This window comes from Lynx canadensis, chromosome C1 (assembly GCF_007474595.2).
Source record: "Lynx canadensis isolate LIC74 chromosome C1, mLynCan4.pri.v2, whole genome shotgun sequence".
Lineage (NCBI taxonomy): Eukaryota > Metazoa > Chordata > Mammalia > Carnivora > Felidae > Lynx > Lynx canadensis.
Genome location: NC_044310.1, coordinates 50,655,836 through 50,672,593, shown reverse-complemented (window position 1 = coordinate 50,672,593; position 16,758 = coordinate 50,655,836). Strand labels below are relative to the sequence as shown.

Sequence of the window (16,758 nt, the reverse complement as noted above, 5' to 3'; positions counted from 1 at the left end):
AGCCTAAGGGACTTCTTAGATAAAAGGCACATTCTTTTTTTTTTTTTTAATTTTTTTTTTCAACATTTATTTATTTTTTGGGGGACAGAGAGAGACATAGCATGAACGGGGGAGGGGCAGAGAGAGAGGGAGACACAGAATCGGAAACAGGCTCCAGGCTCTGAGCCATCAGCCCAGAGCCTGATGCGGGGCTCGAACTCACGGACCGCGAGATCGTGACCTGGCTGAAGTCGGACGCTTAACCGGCTGCGCCACCCAGGCGCCCCAAAAGGCACATTCTTAAGATAGTTTCATCTCCTTTCCTTTTTGCCTATATGTCCATGTTGCCTCACGTGGAGAGTCCACTCTTTTCCCATCATGGGGCAGACGGGACCTAGGCCATAGAAGTTGGATGTTTCTAAACTGCAAAAGGAGTCAGTCTCCCCTCAGGCAAATGATTCTTGCCAGAAAAGTTCTTGTGAATAAATGTGTTTGGTGTGGGGTATTCTCTGGATGGCTTGGTGGGAACATAAAGTTGGCTACTGATCTTAAGACCTATGTCTGGGTGAGGCATAGGGGTGGGGGCATGCCGGTATCCCATGGCCCAGAGGCCCTGGAGGGGGGCCTCCCCAAAGAAGCACAACCCCCTAGAGAGTTGTGGGGCTTTCCCATGAAGACCTTCCCTAAATGCGAAGTCACCCTCTGCGTGGACAGAACCAGCACTGAAGCTTCCATCAGGCTGCCTGGCTGAGAGGAAAGGGTGTTAGACTGCGAGACAGAAAATCTGGGTTTGAGTCGAGGCTTTGCCTTTTGTTAGCTTTGTAACCTGGGGAATGAGCTTTGTGTCCTCATCTGGAAAATGGAGGGTAACGACCCTGGTTCTGCTCACCTCCCTGCTTGACTCTGGAGTGAAATGAGCAAAGTGGGCAAGTTAGAAAGGCATAAAAGACAAGAATCTCTCCTCCTCTTAGAGACATGGCGGTCAGCACAGTGTCTGTCCCAGCATCTCACGTGGAGGCCAGAGAAATGAAAGGGCTCCTTGTCTCCAGAAAGAGGTCTGAAGAAGAAGAAACTACATTAGGAGTATGTGTCTTTTCCTGTGGGTCTTCTGTCCTGGCATCTGAGCCAAGCAGTGGCACTGCTGGGGGCCTAGTATTTCCTTCCCTCAGTCTGCCGTCTTTTTAAAGATTGTTTTTTTTTTTTAACATTTATTTTGAGAGAGAGAGAGTGCACATGTGAGCAGGGGAGGGGCAGAGAGAGAGTAATACAGAATCCCAAGCAGGCTCTGTGTGCACACTGTCAGCACAGAGCCTGATGTGGGGCTCAGTCTCACAAACCATGAGATCATGACCTGAACCAAAATCAAGACTCGGACGCTTAACCGACTGAGCCACACACAGGTGCCCCTCTGCCATCTTTTTTAATCTGGTGAGAAGCTTGGAGTCGGCTAGAGAAGCAGAAATGCTGCCTTGGTACCGAAGGGAGTATCTGGAGGGGTCACCTGTGTTTATTTTTTATTTTTTTATTAAAGTTTTTTTTTAATGTTTATTTATTTTTGAGAGAGAAAGACAGAGTGTGAGCAAGGGGAGGGGCAGAAAGAGAGGGAGACGCAGAATCCGAAGTAGGCTCCAGGCTCCAAGCTGTCAGCACAGAACCCGATGTGGGGCTCAAACTCACGAACTGCAAGATCATGACCTGAGCCGAAGTCGGACACTCAACCAACTGAGCCACCCAGGCACCCCCACCTGTGTTTAGAATGGTCAGTATTGTGGATAAGTTCAGTTTCACAAACCTGACATGGCCTCTAGCCTGTGATGCTGGTCAGGGACACTAACGCAGAAGCAGCAATTAGAATTCAGGTGATACTGGCTGCGGTAGAAAGGAGACAGGAACAGTGGAAGCAGGAAGCCTAGCCACTGCTCTTGAGGGGATGCTGAGTGGAGCTTGGTGGATAGGCAGGGACTGGCCACTGGTCCGGGTAGAATGGTGGATCTTGAAAGAAAAGTACAGTTCTGGAAATAAGCCTCTCATCTCCATACAGGATAAGGAAGAATTTCTCCCTGGGAGAGCAAATACGAATGCTTATCTCCAACACATAGATGAATCAGAGGGGAAGAATGGGTGGCTGGAAAGTCGTGGGACCCAGTGAAATGGAGAGCTTTTTTTTCCACTCTGTCCTGCTGAAATGGCATGTGCCTCTAGCCATTCTCTGGCCAATTTGGAGAGGATGGTCAGTGATTATTTTTTTAATGCTTATTTGTTTATTTTGAGAGACAGAGCAATCAGGGGAGGGGCAGAGAGAGAGGAAGATCGAGGATCCCAAGCAGGCTCCATGCTGTCAGTACAGAGCCTGATGTGGGGCTTGAACTCATGAACCATGAGATCATGACCTGAGCCAAAATCACGAGTTGGACGCTCAACCAACTGAGCCACGCAGGCGCCCCAATCAATGATCATTTTAATCTACCAAAGAGGCTGTTTGCTCCTTAGTATATTTTTCCATGTGACCTCAGAGTTCAAGGCATATTTCTGACTTTGTTTTTATTCTGATGGTTTGGTCTGTGTACTCAGTTAACACAGAAATCCTTTCAGCAGTTGAGAAAGGTGAATGCTGGTGTTCCACAGCCTTGTCCATCACATCCACCTGTGCCCTTCCATAAGTCTCTTAACCTTCCTCTTGAACAAGATGCTCTAGAATACAAAGCAAGTAAGGAAAATAAGGAGCGTGATCCAGTGTAGTAGGAAAAACACAGAATTCCACCCCCAAAATATTCATTTTAATCTGGATTCACTCCGAGGTGAGCCAAGAGAAGTCACTTACATGTCTGTCTCATTTTCTTCGCCTGTACAATGGGGATGCTCATCCCATCTGGCTGCCTCAAGCTAGTTTGAGGATAAGTGGGATTCAGAATGTTTAGTGCTTTCCAAGTGTATTGGGCTGGATGCAGGCAGCATTTCAGGGTGACACTCAGCTCTGGCATCAATTTCAGCGTGGGTTAGACAGGAATCTGCCCTGGTCTTTGAAGCGCATCTCGACAGGCAGTGTCTGTGAAGGTCAGAGCTGCTTTGACATGTCTTACCGATAGAGCTTCATTTCCTAATACACACTCATGTGGCTAGGGCGCACGGAAGGTAAAGGGGATAAGGTCCCCATAATCTTTTTGCTAAGCCTGCATACAGGAGCCCAGATGCTCTCCTGGCTCCTTTGGACACCTACCCCACTGTGTCTCCTTCAGGTCCAGTAGTGGTGCTGGATTTGGAGAGCGTGGAGCCCCCGAGCCTGAGCCTCACACCTGCCTCTGCTCCAAAGAGCTGTGGCTGCAGTGGGCTGGCTGAGACTCTTCACAGCACCTGCCTGGGACACTCTGAGACCGTCCTCCTCCACAGCTGCCTTCTCCCGGGCTCCTGAGCCTGCCCTTCTGAACTCACTGGTCCGTGCCGCAGTTAGAAGCGCTGCCCGGAGCTGGATCCTTATAGTAGGTATTTTCCTTTCTCTTTCTGCCAGAATAGCATGCATTTTGGTCCTGGGGCATCAGACTGGTAGAGTGGCAGGAAGCAGAAGCTGCCAGTCTGGTCCTGGGATCTCACTGATCATCATATCTTCCTGCTCTGCCCCAGTAGACTTCAAGTCACAGATCCAGGCAGCTGGCAGTCTAGGGATTGCCTGCGGAAGCTTTGTATGGTTGTGGGACCCCAGGAGGTGGGTGGGGGAGGAAGTTTCTAAAGCAGAGCTTAGAAGAAAGAGATGCACCACTGGAGGGTTTCAGCTCCTAAGGACAATCCCTGTGTCCTCATTAGGAACAATTTTATTAATGAGCCACCCAAGCTGCAGGAAGAGAGAAGGAAAGCATAATTAATTATGACCCTTCAGAGAAGCGCTTAGAGTCGGGGCAGTCAGAGGAGGAAGGCGTGTGCTGCTTCCGAGTCTTTAGATGTGGCCGCAGCTCTGGGAACTAACTTTGCAGTTGAAGGATTGGAGCTTTCCTCTTTCTGCAAGATCGGGTATCAGCTTATTGAGCATTGAATTCCTGCCTGACCCTGCTCCCCTCTTCCCGGGAGTGAAAAGGAAGTCAGTATTTGCTTTTCCAGCAAGGTCACGGATCACCTGACCAAATCCTTTAACAGCTGGGAAGCCAGTGCTGCTGTGCTGAACTCATGAGCCATCAGCTCTGGTCCAGCAGCCAGAACCTCGCTTTCCGCAGGGAGACGACTTCTCTCGCTCCAGGTTATGGCAAGGGGAGAATGCCAGGGGAAGGTAATGTGGTTACAGCTTTCCTCCCGACAATTTTCTCTTCCCGAAGCTCCAGATTCAGCTGCTGCATTGCAGGGAAAAATGACAGACACTTGCCGAAAAATGTGAGACCGGAGTTAATGAGGTTGTGTTAATGTGTCATTTATTGAGAATGAGTTATCTCTTTGTTTCCTGAGTCGGCGGGAAGGGAGCTGGCTGGAGAACTCCATAGGCAGAATCTTTTTTAGGAGTGCATCTCACCTCCCCGGGTGTTTGGGCTTCAGTGCTCTCGCTCTCAATGTTAAGTAGTACTGTCAGATGCCTCCTGCTTCTCAGCACAGGGGACATTTACACTTGAAGGCATGGGGCCCTGGAATGGGGAAACAGGAAGCTCTCGTCTTTTTGGCAGGATTCGTAAGAGGTACGGGTAATTTTTTTTTCCCTCTTTTGGAAAGAGTGCTTTGTCTTTGCAAGTGATTGTGCAGGGATTGACAGGGTTGCTGTTTGGTGCACTACCTTGCTAAATATTTGACTTTGTAAGGTTGAATTCTCCAAGAATCATCGTGGCAGTACGGCTGTGCTTTGAGCCAAGGTTTCTTTTCAAGGAAATCCAAGGTGCTATTTATTTTGGCATGCGGCCTGTCCTAGGATGAAATACGGCATTTTTATGATTGCAGAATAAAGAGAGGTTTGAAGAGAATAAAAGTGCAGAACTAGGTTTCAGTTTCAGGACTAAGTAAAGGAAGGTTTCTTTGTATTTGGATTCGAGGTTAGGAATGAGACTGTAAATGGCATCATAAAAGGAATAAATGTGGGTAGGGAGAAGGTGTAAGTATACACGGCAGGAGTCGGGCTGACTAGGGGAAATCAGACTGTTTCTTCTAATGTGGCCTCGTAGTTACACAGGGACTGTCAGACTGACTGCCTCTGTGGTGAATTTTGAACGGGCAGCCTCAGTCTCCATCTCTTCACTGCCCACTGGCTTTGAGAGGCAGTGTGGAGTGATGGAGTGACACAAACTGTCCTACCCCTAATTTACTGGGAACTTTGGATTGGCCACTTAGCCTCACTGGGCCTTCGATTCCTCATTTGTAACTTGGAGATGATACCATGAACTGAGTGTCTACCATACGTTAGGTTGTGAGGGTGTGGAGGTGGGGGTGAAGGGCACAGAAATGAGTCCTGCAGGAATTCTGACCTTCACAAGCTTGTAGAATAGGAGGGGAGAAGAGCTAGAGACAGACAAATCTATATACACTCGAAACATAAAGCTATATATACTCGAAACATCTAGAATGTGATGAGCTAATGAGAGGGCATTCTTGATCCTGGGATAAGCCATAAACAAATGAAAAGTTACATAACAGGACCAGGCATTATAAGGTTCTGAATATCAAGGATACAACTTAACGGCATCGAGTAATAAACTGCTTTATGTCAGAATTGTTAATGCTTTAGAAGGTTGCAAAATTCCATTTGAAAGGGGAATTCTGTCCAACAAGGCTAATTTTCATATTCAGTTGTGTTGCAAAGTAGCATGCGTTGATGCGGCAATTATTCTTCCATTCCACTCACCTAACCACATGAAATATACACCCTCAGCTAAAATCTAAGATGTCCACCATAAGGACGATGGGCCAAGTACAGAAGTCCGGGGTGGGTGGAGGCCGGCAGCGGCATGATGTGGGCATGACAGTTCTCTCCTTTCCTTCCTGTGTCTAGCCCTTTTGAGTGCAAGCTTGCTGTGCCCTCTTCTTCAGAGTGTTGGGGTGTCAGCTCCATTTGATTTCTGTAACCTTGGAATGATTAATTTTAGCAAAATTCAAGTTTAAGAGAACTATTAGAAGTCTCCGTAGAGTTCTTTTTAGTGAAATTTGATCTAGTGTGTGCTGCATAATTATTTGAAGCACTAGGATCTGATACATCAAGGGCTGAGTCCTAACTCAAATCAAAGCTGGTGAGTGTGACTGAACTCTCCGACGGGATGGTGGGTTTGTGCTGAAGGTCCTTCTGCACCCAGGTGGCCCCCTCTTGCTTAGGAGGAGCCTTGTTGTGTGGTGTCCAGTCCTAGAGAAGGAGATCACACACACCTTTGGCCAAGAGACCTTACAAGAGAGCGGTCTCCTTATCCGTGTCCAGAAGGCGTTTTGTGCATACTTGTGAGAGAAGCAGAGAAGCATCCAAGTCAGGAACATCTCCCCTCACAGAGAGAGCCAGGGATCGGTCACAGCGTTAGGGCTGGGCAAAGGTTTATAAATCACTTCTGTTCCCAGGACACGACTGGAGTTGGCTAGATTTGAGGGCAAATCCTGTTCTAACACCTGCTTGTTATGGGACTTTGGCAGGCCTGTAAACCCTGTCAGCCTCAGTCTCCCTATCTGAAAAGTGGGGACCATAATAATAATGTCCTTGGGGCTATGGTGACGACTGCATGAGATAATTCGAGCATGTCAGGTGCTCTGACACTTGTCTGTTGCTCAGTAAAGCTGTGGGGTAGAAGGAAGGAGGAGGGGGAAACCATGATGATGATGGAGAGACAGGCTGAGGGGCCATGCCTAGGGTTTGTGTCCTCACCCTTTCTTCCCTAGGCTTCACCTCACAGCTGCCAAGCCTTTCCTGCCCTCCAGCATCTGGGAGGCTCCCCCACCGACTGTGGACCTGTGGCATTGAGATCAGTGGCAGTGTCCTCTGTCTAGAAACCCTTTCTTTTCTTTCTTTTTTTAAAAAAATTATATTTATTGGGGCGCCTGGGTGGCTCAGTCGGTTAAGCGTCTGACTTTGGCTCAGGTCATGATCTCACGGTTTGTGAGTTTGAGCCCCGCGTTGGGCTCTGTGCTGACAGCTCAGAGCCTGGAACCTGCTTTGGATTCTGTCTCTCCCTCTCCCTCTGCCCCTCCCCTGCTCATGCTCTGTCTCTGTCTCTCAATAATAAATAAAAATGTTAAAAAAATTTTTTTAATTTAAATTTAAAAATTTAAAAATATATATATTTATTTTTTAATTGAGATCATTGAAACATAACTGACATAATATTGTGTTAGTTTTAGGTGTACAACATGACTTGATATTTGTATTTATTGTTAAATGGCTTCTACAATAAGTCCAGTTAACATCCGTTAACTGTAACCATAGTTACAAACTGTGTAACACCATAGTTACATAGCTACAACTATGTGAAATATGATGAGAACTTTTAAAAAATTCCTGCATAGTAGGGGTGCCTGGGTGGCTAAATCGGGTAAGCGTCTGACTCTTGATTTCAGCTCAGATCATGATCTCAGTTTCATGGGATTGAGCCCCACGTTAGGCTCTGCACTGTCAGTATGGAGCCTGCTTGGGATTCTCTCTCTCCCTCTCTCTCTGCCCCTCCCCTGCTTGTTCTCTCTCTCTCTCTCAAAATAAATAAATAAACATTAAAAAAAAATTCCTGTATAGTTAACATACAGCATTATGTCAGTTTCAGGTGTATATTATGATTCAACCATTCTATACATTACTCGGTGCTATCATAAGTGTACTGTTAATTCCCTTCACCTATTTCACCCATCTCCCCACCTACCTCCTTTAATCATCAGTTCTCTATAGGTAAGAGTCTGGGTTTTGTTTGTTTTTTAATAAAAAATTTTCTTAAGTTTATTTATTTTGAGAGAGATAGAGAATATGTGCACATGTGCAAGGGAGGGGCAGAGAGAGAGAGCGAGAGAGAGCATCCCAAGCAGGCTCCATGCTGTCAGTGCAGAGGCCGATGTGAGGCTCAAACTCATGAACCGTCAGATCATGACCTGAGCTGCAATCAAGAGTCAGATGCTTAACCAACTGAGCCACCCAGGTGGCCCTTGTCTCTTGTTTTCTTTGTTTTTGTTTTCTTTCTTAAATTCCACATATTGGGGAAATTATATGGTATTTGTCTTTCTCTGACTGATTTATTTCAGCTAACATAATACCTTCTAGACCTATCTATGTTGTTGCAAATGGTAAGATTTCATTCTTTTTTATGGCTGAGTAATATTCCATTATATATATATGTGTGTATTGATATATATATAGAGAGAGATATCTATATACACTTACAATGATAGGTTTTAAGATCTACTCTCTTAACAACTTCTAAATACGCAGTACAGTGTTATTAACTATAGTCCCCATGCAGCACATTATATCCCTATGACGTATTTATCTTCTAACTAGAAATTTGTACATTTTGACCACTGTCACCCATTTCACCAACCATCCCCACCCTGCCTCTGACAGCCACCAATCTGTTCTCTGTATCTATGGAATCAGGTTTTTTTAGATTCCGCAAACAAGTGAGATCATATGGTATTTGTGTTTCTCTATTTCACTTAGCATAATGCCCTCAAGATCCATCCATAATTGTCACAAATGGCCAAGACTTACTTCTTTGTCATGGCTGAGCAATATTTCATTGTATATATGTATACACCACTTCATTATTTTTTTTTTAATTTTTAACGTTTATTTTTGGGAAAGAGAGAGAGAGACAGAGCTTGAGCAGGGGAAGGGCAGAGAGAGAGGGAGACACAGAATCTGACACAGGCTCCAGGCTCTGAGCTGTCAGCACAGAGCCTGACATGGGACTTGAACCCACAAATTGTGAGATCATGACCTGAGCCAAAACCAAGAGTTGGACGCTTAACTGACTGAGCCAGCCAGGTGCCCATATACCACACTTCCTTTATCCTTTCATCTGCTGATGGACACGTAGGTGATTTCAGAACCTTTTCTTTCTAGCAAGGGTGACCCTCCCTTGCCCCAGGTTAGAACCTTCTAGGTCTCTCCACCTTCTGCCTGGTTAGCAGGATACTTGCCCTTCTTATCCCCAGTTTCTCTCTACTCCAGCTCTCTACCACCCCCAGACTCAAGTACTTATCGTCCCGAGGTAGGTGAGGTACTTCGTGTCAGCATTCCCTCTGCAGAGAGTGTGTCTGCACATAGAAACCCGGCCCGCCCTTCAGAGCTCACTCTTCTACAGGGAAAGGTCCCTCTGGCAGCTGCATGGAAGGTAGTTTGGAGTGCTCACAGAAAAGAGGACACATGAAAATCTTCCAGGCAAACTTTAGACTTCCTCTCATTTGGTGGGCCTCACATTTCCCAGCCCTCTTTTCCAGTTTACTTGTTTGCTCACCTTCATTCCATCCTGGATTGTTGGAGGCCACCCCTCATCCATCTGTCACTCCCAGTTTCCCTCAATCCTCCCCTCATCCCTGGTATGCTTTTCTGGTCTCGAATTCATTGTCAAACACATTGGAATTCCTGAAACAACTCTGCTTCCACTGCTGAGGTGTCACAGATAATTCATTGTTATGATGTGTGTGGAGTTACAATCATAAAAAGACAATTTTCCTAGGTGATTTATTATAATGGGGATAGGCTCCAGGTTGTTTACCATTCAAAGAAAGAGTCCAGGGAATGGATTAAAACTTTGGGGAGAATTTATGATTAAACCTCAAGGTATCCTAATTCAGAGTCAGGACAGTTTTCTGCTTGAATAATTTCTGATGTCTTTGGACCACCCAGCTTGAACTTCCCTTGTCCTGCCCGTGGTTAGAAATCACGTCTAAGTATCCGCTCCTACTCAGTACTTGCAATGATCTCGCCCCTGTTTTGAATCTGATTGGGACGTCACGGATCATTTATAGATACTCTGATTCCAGTATTAAAAATAAATGGATTATAATTCTTTTACCATAACGGAGGGGGGGTTGATTACAGCTTTTGATGTTATGGAAGGAACACCGTGATAGTTGTCAGAGCCCTGGGTCTGGCTCCAGCTCTGTCACTAGAATGCTGAGAGGTCCTGCACAGAGCAATTAGCTACTTTCAAGTTTGTTGATTTATTTATTTATTTTGAGAGAGAGAGAAGGAGAGGACCCCAAGCAGACTCCGTGCTGTCAGCGCAGAGCCTGACATGGGGCTCACAATTCATGAACAGTGACATCATGACTTGAGCCGAAATCAAGAGTTAGACTCATTAACTGACTGAGCCACCCAGGTGCCCTGAGAGCAATCGACTTCTGAGCCTCAGTTTCTTCATCTGCCAAGAGAGCGGGTTGGGCCAAATGCTTCCTTTGTTGTTAACCATTGCTAACATCCTGTGAAGTCATGCCCAGGATTGGACACACTGGAGGAGGGAGTGTGAAGCTCATGGGTATCCCTGGGAGAAATGCAGGGATAGGAGATCTTTGGTGTTATGTTTCCTCCATACTTATTCTAGCTGTAGGTAATAAGACTCCACTTTCCTGTCCTTCCTTTTAGGACTCTCCAACGAGTTTTACAGACTTCCTGGATGAAGAGTGCCTGAGAGACTGACAGTCTGCGTTCCCTAAGATGGAGAAGACAGATGGTAGGCAGGCCGCTCTGTACTCCCTGGTCTAAAGCGAGTACTTGGGTTGGAAAGGGATTGCCTTCACAGATCCTGGAAATAGCCTAAGGGAGACCCACAAGAGACATTCCCCAAATAGGCAGTGCTGGGAGACCCCAACCATGTATTACAGGTATGAACAACAGAAGGTGGTAGAGGATGAAAAGTTTCACGTCTGTGTCGCACTTGTGTAATTTTTGGACAGTTTTCTCACCTCTTCCAAGCATGGAGAAGGGAGCAGGATGCCCTCACCCGTTACCCTCATTTTTTTTTTTTTTTAATGTTTGTTTCTGTTTGAGAGAGAGAGACACAGACAGAGTGTGAGCGCGGGAGAGGCAGAGAGGGAGACACAGAATCCGAAGCAGGCTCCAGGCTCTGAACTGTCAGCACAGAGCCCAACGTGGGGCTCGAACCCATGAACCGTGAGATCATGCCCTGAGCCAAAGTCAGACACTTCACCAACTGAGCCACCCAGGTGCCCCTTGTTACCCTCATTTTAAGGATAAGGAACTTGATGTCTGAGAAAGAGGCACAATATGGTGAAAATGAGCCTTCATTCATACCTGGGTGACTCTCCCTGTCATTTAACTCCTCTGAGTCTCAGTCCCCTCATGTATCAGTTAACTTTGCTGTGTCACAAACCAGTCAAAAATTTATTGACTTAAAATAAAGACATTGACTATTTCCTAAAATATTCTGTGGGTTGTCTGGACCATTGTTCTACTCTGATATTTGATATGTGCTGGGCTTATTCATGTGTTTGTGGTCTTCTGGGTGACTTGGCCGGATGATTTAGAAAGGACATATTTACATCGCTGGTGGTTGACTCCATGTCACCTGGGGCACAGGTAATGATTTGGCCATGTGTTTCTCATCATCCAGCAGGCTAGCTGGGGCTTATTCACACAGTGGCCGAAGCACAGCAAGCACAGCAAGAACGGACAAACCCCAGGGGCACCTGGGTGGCTCAGTCGGTTAAGTGTCCAACTTCGGCTCAAGTCATGACCTCACAGTTTGTGAGTTCGAGCCCCACATCAGGCTCTGTGCTGACAGCTTGGAGCCTGGAGCCTGCTTCAGATTCTGTGTCTCCCTCTCTCTCTGACCCTCCCCCACTCACACTCTGTCTCTGACTGTCTCTCTCAAGAATAAGTAAACATTAAAAAAAATTTTTTTTTAAAGAACAGACACACCTTGGGCGCCTGGGTGGCGCAGTCGGTTAAGCGTCCGACTTCAGCCAGGTCACGATCTCGCGGTCCGGGAGTTCGAGCCCCGCGTCGGGCTCTGGGCTGATGGCTCAGAGCCTGGAGCCTGTTTCCGATTCTGTGTCTCCCTCTCTCTCTGCCCCTCGCCCGTTCATGCTCTGTCTCTCTCTGTCCCAAAAATAAATAAACGTTGAAAAAAAAAAAAAATTAAAAAAAAAAAAAAAAAAAGAACAGACACACCTCAAGGTGCCAGCAATTTTCAAGTCTCTGCATTTGTCACATTTGCTGTTGACCCACTGGTCAAAGCAAGTCACAAGGCCAAGCTCAGGGTCAATGTGGGAGGGGAGTGTCCAAGAGTGGGGTATGATTGTGGCTGTTTTTGCAAACGGTCTACTGCCCCTCAGCTATAAGCAGGTATAAATACCTACTTCATAGGGTTGGTAAAAGGCTAACTGAGATAATGCATGCAAAGTTGTTAAGTAATAACTATCTTGCACAACAAATGTCTTCATAAATATTCCCTTCTTCCCCTGTCCAGGAAACATGCTCAAGGTTATAGAGCATCTCCTGACTTTCTAATGAAATGCTTTTTCCAGATCACAAATGTCAGGAAACAGGAGTGCCTATAATCCCCCTGAATCACATGACCTTTAACCAGCACAGGATTTAGGGACCAGACGGCAACTCCAGCCCTGCCTCTTCCTTCTTTCCAAATGTAGTCACCGTATATGTCAAGAGTCTGCCTTTCTCCCCAGAGAGCTGCCTTTTCAGTGCATCCATGGAAGTGGTCCCACAGAACACCAGCTAATTCTCTTAATGCCCTGGGGGCCTGTCATTCCTGCCTGCCTCATCTGTCCTGGCTCAGCAACCGCGCCCCCCCCCCCCCCCGCTCCCCCCCTCGCTGTGCTCCACGTGATTACCCACAACTAGCTCAACAAAGGCACCCCTCCCTCAGGCATAACCACCTCACAAAATAAAGGCTGAAGAGGGAAAAAGCTTGGTCGCTGTCTTAAGCCTTCTGAAGAGGCTGGCTCATTAAATCTCCCTTCCTTCTGGCTGTGTTTTGGGTCACTTTCTCTATAGTTTCTGTTTTTCCTATTTCCTTCAGAAAACCAATATAGGCTTTTGGACTTTTCTTCCTCACTTTAAATATCTCTGATTGGTTAGCTCACCTGCTGCACTTCACTGTGTTCCTCAAAATAACCACTGTGGCATCTCCCCCCTTCCCTAGTCCCCTTCCGATCCCCTTTCTTGCATCTGTGCGTGTCTTAGGCTCACAACTGTTTGCGGGTCATTTCCAAGGGTCTAGTGATCTGGCATGCTTTCAGACTCTGTAGGGAATCCTAGGTAGCTCTGAGGCTATATATCTTACTTTTTTCTTCTCCCTTGACTCCTTTTCCCAGTTTCCCCAGAATTATCTTCTTGGACTCTTGAGGCTGTCATTCTAACACAAAGCTAAATATTCCAAGGAATGAGCACACCTTCAGCAGATCCTCCCCTGCCTCACTCAGCACCAGCCTATCTTGCTTTTCTCAAGTCCCTGCGCTGTGTTCTTTCTACGGCATTCATGCTAACAACCGCAATGACTCTGTAAGTTAGGTATTATTATCACCACGTTACAAATGGAGAAACTGAGGCATCAGGAAATTAAATAATTAAGTAATGTTCCCAGAAGTAGGAAATGACAGAGCCAGGATTCAAATCCAGCCAGTTTGGCTATGTGTTCATTTATCCGATCTGAAGCTCATTTTGAGCAGAGACGGTCCTCTTAATTAATTCTTGCCCTGGCCCAATGCCTGGAATTCTGAGGTCCTGCATACCTGTCACCAGGTAGAATTAAGAAGAGCAGGGCCAAATGTGAGCACAGGTCTGCTGGCATATTGGATCAACTCCCTCATACAAGGTCCAGCATTCCTATTACATTGGGAGAAGGAGAAGGAACACAGTGGTGGGTGGCAGGTAGAGCAGGGGTGTGTGTGTGTGTGTGTGTGTGTGTGTGAGAGAGAGAGAGAGAGAGAGAGAGAGAGAGAGATAACCCATAGGGCTAGTTTAGGAAAGCACCTATTAAATCTATCATCCTGGATGGCTGCTCAGTCTCCAGACTCCTTTGGTTTCCTTCCATCTCCCTTGTGGAAGATTTTGCCTTCGAATCTGCTGTTTCTTATTTGATGCTATTATTGTATTTGTGCTCTGGACCTGCTCCCAGAGGCCACTGGGTAAATCAGCCTCAATTGAATTGAGGCAATAAGCAGATAAATAATGCAGCCTCTCCTTTAGGAGAGTTCCTTGCCTTCTGGGTCATAAATCTGCTCTGTACTTAACTTTAGACAAATACCTCCTCTCTGATTTGGTCTGTCCCTGTAATCCAGGAGGCTGCAGGGCCGACCAGTAGGCTTAAGAGTACAGCCAAGTGTAGCCTGGAAAACTAACAGAAAAGCAGTAGCTCTCAGTTACTGAAACTACGAGTGTGCCTCTTTGGGAAAGCAGGTTGGTAAAACATTGTGTGGGTGAATGGGAACTTATTTAGTATGGGGGGGGGGGGGTTGAGACGTATTTACTCCTCATTGCCTGAAGTTCAGGTCCCTGCCACAGAAATGGTAGAATCCAATGAAGACCATCCTGTGGGTGAGCACCAGTGCCTCCTTCTGTTCCTTGCTATGGTTGTGACTTAACTGTGTAAAGCCTATGGCTTTACTGAGCCCACTAGGCTTGATTGTGTCAGTGTGCACGCCATGAACCTTTGCGTCTCTAGTTGATTTCATTTAGTTCTTTGGAGGTAACTGTACTTCTCTAAACACAGAGGGCCACCTGAAAAGCATGTGACACTGACCAAAAGGAGAGATCAGACGAGCAAGTGGGAAGAACTCAGGCCCAATATGTCATCACATGTGGGGAGAAAGCAGCCCCCCAGAAGCTACCCCAGGTAGCACCATCAACTGCACCCTTTTTCTTTAACTTGTCCCTTTCCCTTCATTCCTTTCTCTTACCTTGACCATGTCAGCCTTTAGCTTCTCTTACCTTGACCATGTCAGCAGGCTCCCAAATGGTCTTGAGGCATTTGGTTTGTCCTTTTTGCAGTCCTCTGTGAAGATACTCTGAGAAGCCACAGTTGATTACCTGCAGAGTGAAGTCAAGGCTTGTTGGTGTGCATGTGAACTGCTCCAAGATCTGGTTCTTGCTGACTTTTCCACTTGTCTCTTTCTACTCTTCTCTACCTCACTTGGAGCTCCAGCCACATCAACTGTATTTATAGAACCCCAGAACACTATGACATTGCACACCTCCATGCCTTTGCACATTCTCCGATGTGTATCTAGAATCTGTGCTATTTATTGCTGCATAACAAACACCCCAAAACTTAGTGGCGTAAAACAAGAATGTATTATTAACACAGCTTAGCTGAGTGGTCCTCACTCAGAGTGCCTCACTGTCACTGAAGTCAGATGATGGCTGAGACTGGAGTCATCTGAGGGCTCTTTTATTCATGCCTGGCACCTGGGCTAGCATGGCTAGAACAGCTTGGGCTGGCTAAGCACGTCTCACCCTCTTTCCCCATCTCTTCCGTGTGGGGCTGTTAGGGCTTCCGCACAGTATGGCAGTCTCAGGGAAGATGGACTTCGTATGTGGCATCTGCCTTTCCACTGAGTGTGCATTCTAACAGACCCAGGTAGAACTCCAGGCTTTAACCTTGGAATTCCCTCAGCATCATTTCTACCATATTATTTTGGTCAAAGCAGTCACAGGCCAGCTCAGATTCAAAGGGGTGGAGAAACAGACTCTGCCTCTCATGTGGGATTCCCTTGCCTATATGGAGGGTGGGAAGTGATGGTGGCCATCTTGGAGATAAACAGCTACAATGTCTTTCACCCTCTTGTTCTCCTGGTAAATTCCTGTTTGTTCATTTTATGTCAGTCTTAGGTCACTTTTATGAAGTCATCCCTTTCCTACCAAGGCAGAATTAACCTCCAAGCCTAAGAAAAGTACTTTTTAAAAGTTTATTTGCTTTTATAATTTTAAAAAATTAATGTTTATTTATTTTTTGTGAGCAAGAGACAGACTGAGCATATGCGGGGGAGGGGCAGAGACAAGAAGGAGACACAGAATCCGAAGCAGGCTCCAGGCTCTAAGCTGCCAGTACAAAGGCCAACGCAGGGCTTGAACTCACAGACTGCAAGATCATGACCTGAGCTGAAGTCAGATGCTTAACCAACTGAGCCACCCAGGCGCCCCTAAGTTTGTCCCCTTCTGTGCACCCAGGCAAATCCACTTCCATTATGAGGCATCGATTTTCTATGTTTTGTGTTTCCACAAAGATAATAACTACAATATTGAGCACGTGTTGAGTGTTTATTATCATGAGAAGCACTTTATAAATATTAATTAATCAGTTCTCACAATAATCTCATCTTGCTATTGATATTCCCATTTTATAGATGATGAGACATAGAGAGGCTAAGTCATTTCCCTAAGGGTCAAAATACAGACCAGGCTTTTGAACCTGCATTCTTGATCTCTGTGCTGCTGTCCATTAATGTTCTCTCCTGAGCTAAGCAATTTTGGAGCATGTTTAGCAGAATGTTAGGGGTGTTACATGAGAACAGACGATTTAACCTGAAGAAGTCCTTATGGATGCAAATAGTTGAAGGACTGACCTCTTCTCAGTATTCATTGCTGGAGTCAAGAAAATCAATGGTGCCTTGGTGTGATGAACTTTGTCATCACAATGTCCCCTGATAGTCTGGGCTGCCCTGAAAAGTCATGAGTCCCACCCCTCTCAGAGGATGTACACCAATGTTCCTTTTGACATGGCCCTTTTTCCTTACTAGCTTTTATCCAGTCTATGAAGAATATGGTATTTCCTCACCTGACATGAGCTTTTGAAAGTGAAGCACTTTTACTCATGTTTGTAAAGCACTAAACAGTTTTCAGGTGGAAAAGAGCAGGAGCTGTGCATGACTACAAGT

General features: G+C 46.1%; 1 protein-coding gene across 1 annotated transcript in view; it reads left to right on the top strand.

Moving 5' to 3' along the window:
- The first annotated feature begins 3,252 nt into the window (after positions 1 to 3,252).
- The window catches only part of KANK4 (KN motif and ankyrin repeat domains 4), a 37,959-nt gene continuing 24,453 nt past the window's right edge, over positions 3,253 to 16,758 (top strand). Inside the window, exons 1-2 of the mRNA XM_030327334.1 lie at positions 3,253 to 3,455; positions 10,487 to 10,574. Coding sequence (XP_030183194.1) covers positions 10,559 to 10,574 — 16 coding nt within the window. The 5' untranslated portion in view covers positions 3,253 to 3,455; positions 10,487 to 10,558. The remainder of the gene's footprint in view (positions 3,456 to 10,486; positions 10,575 to 16,758) is intronic.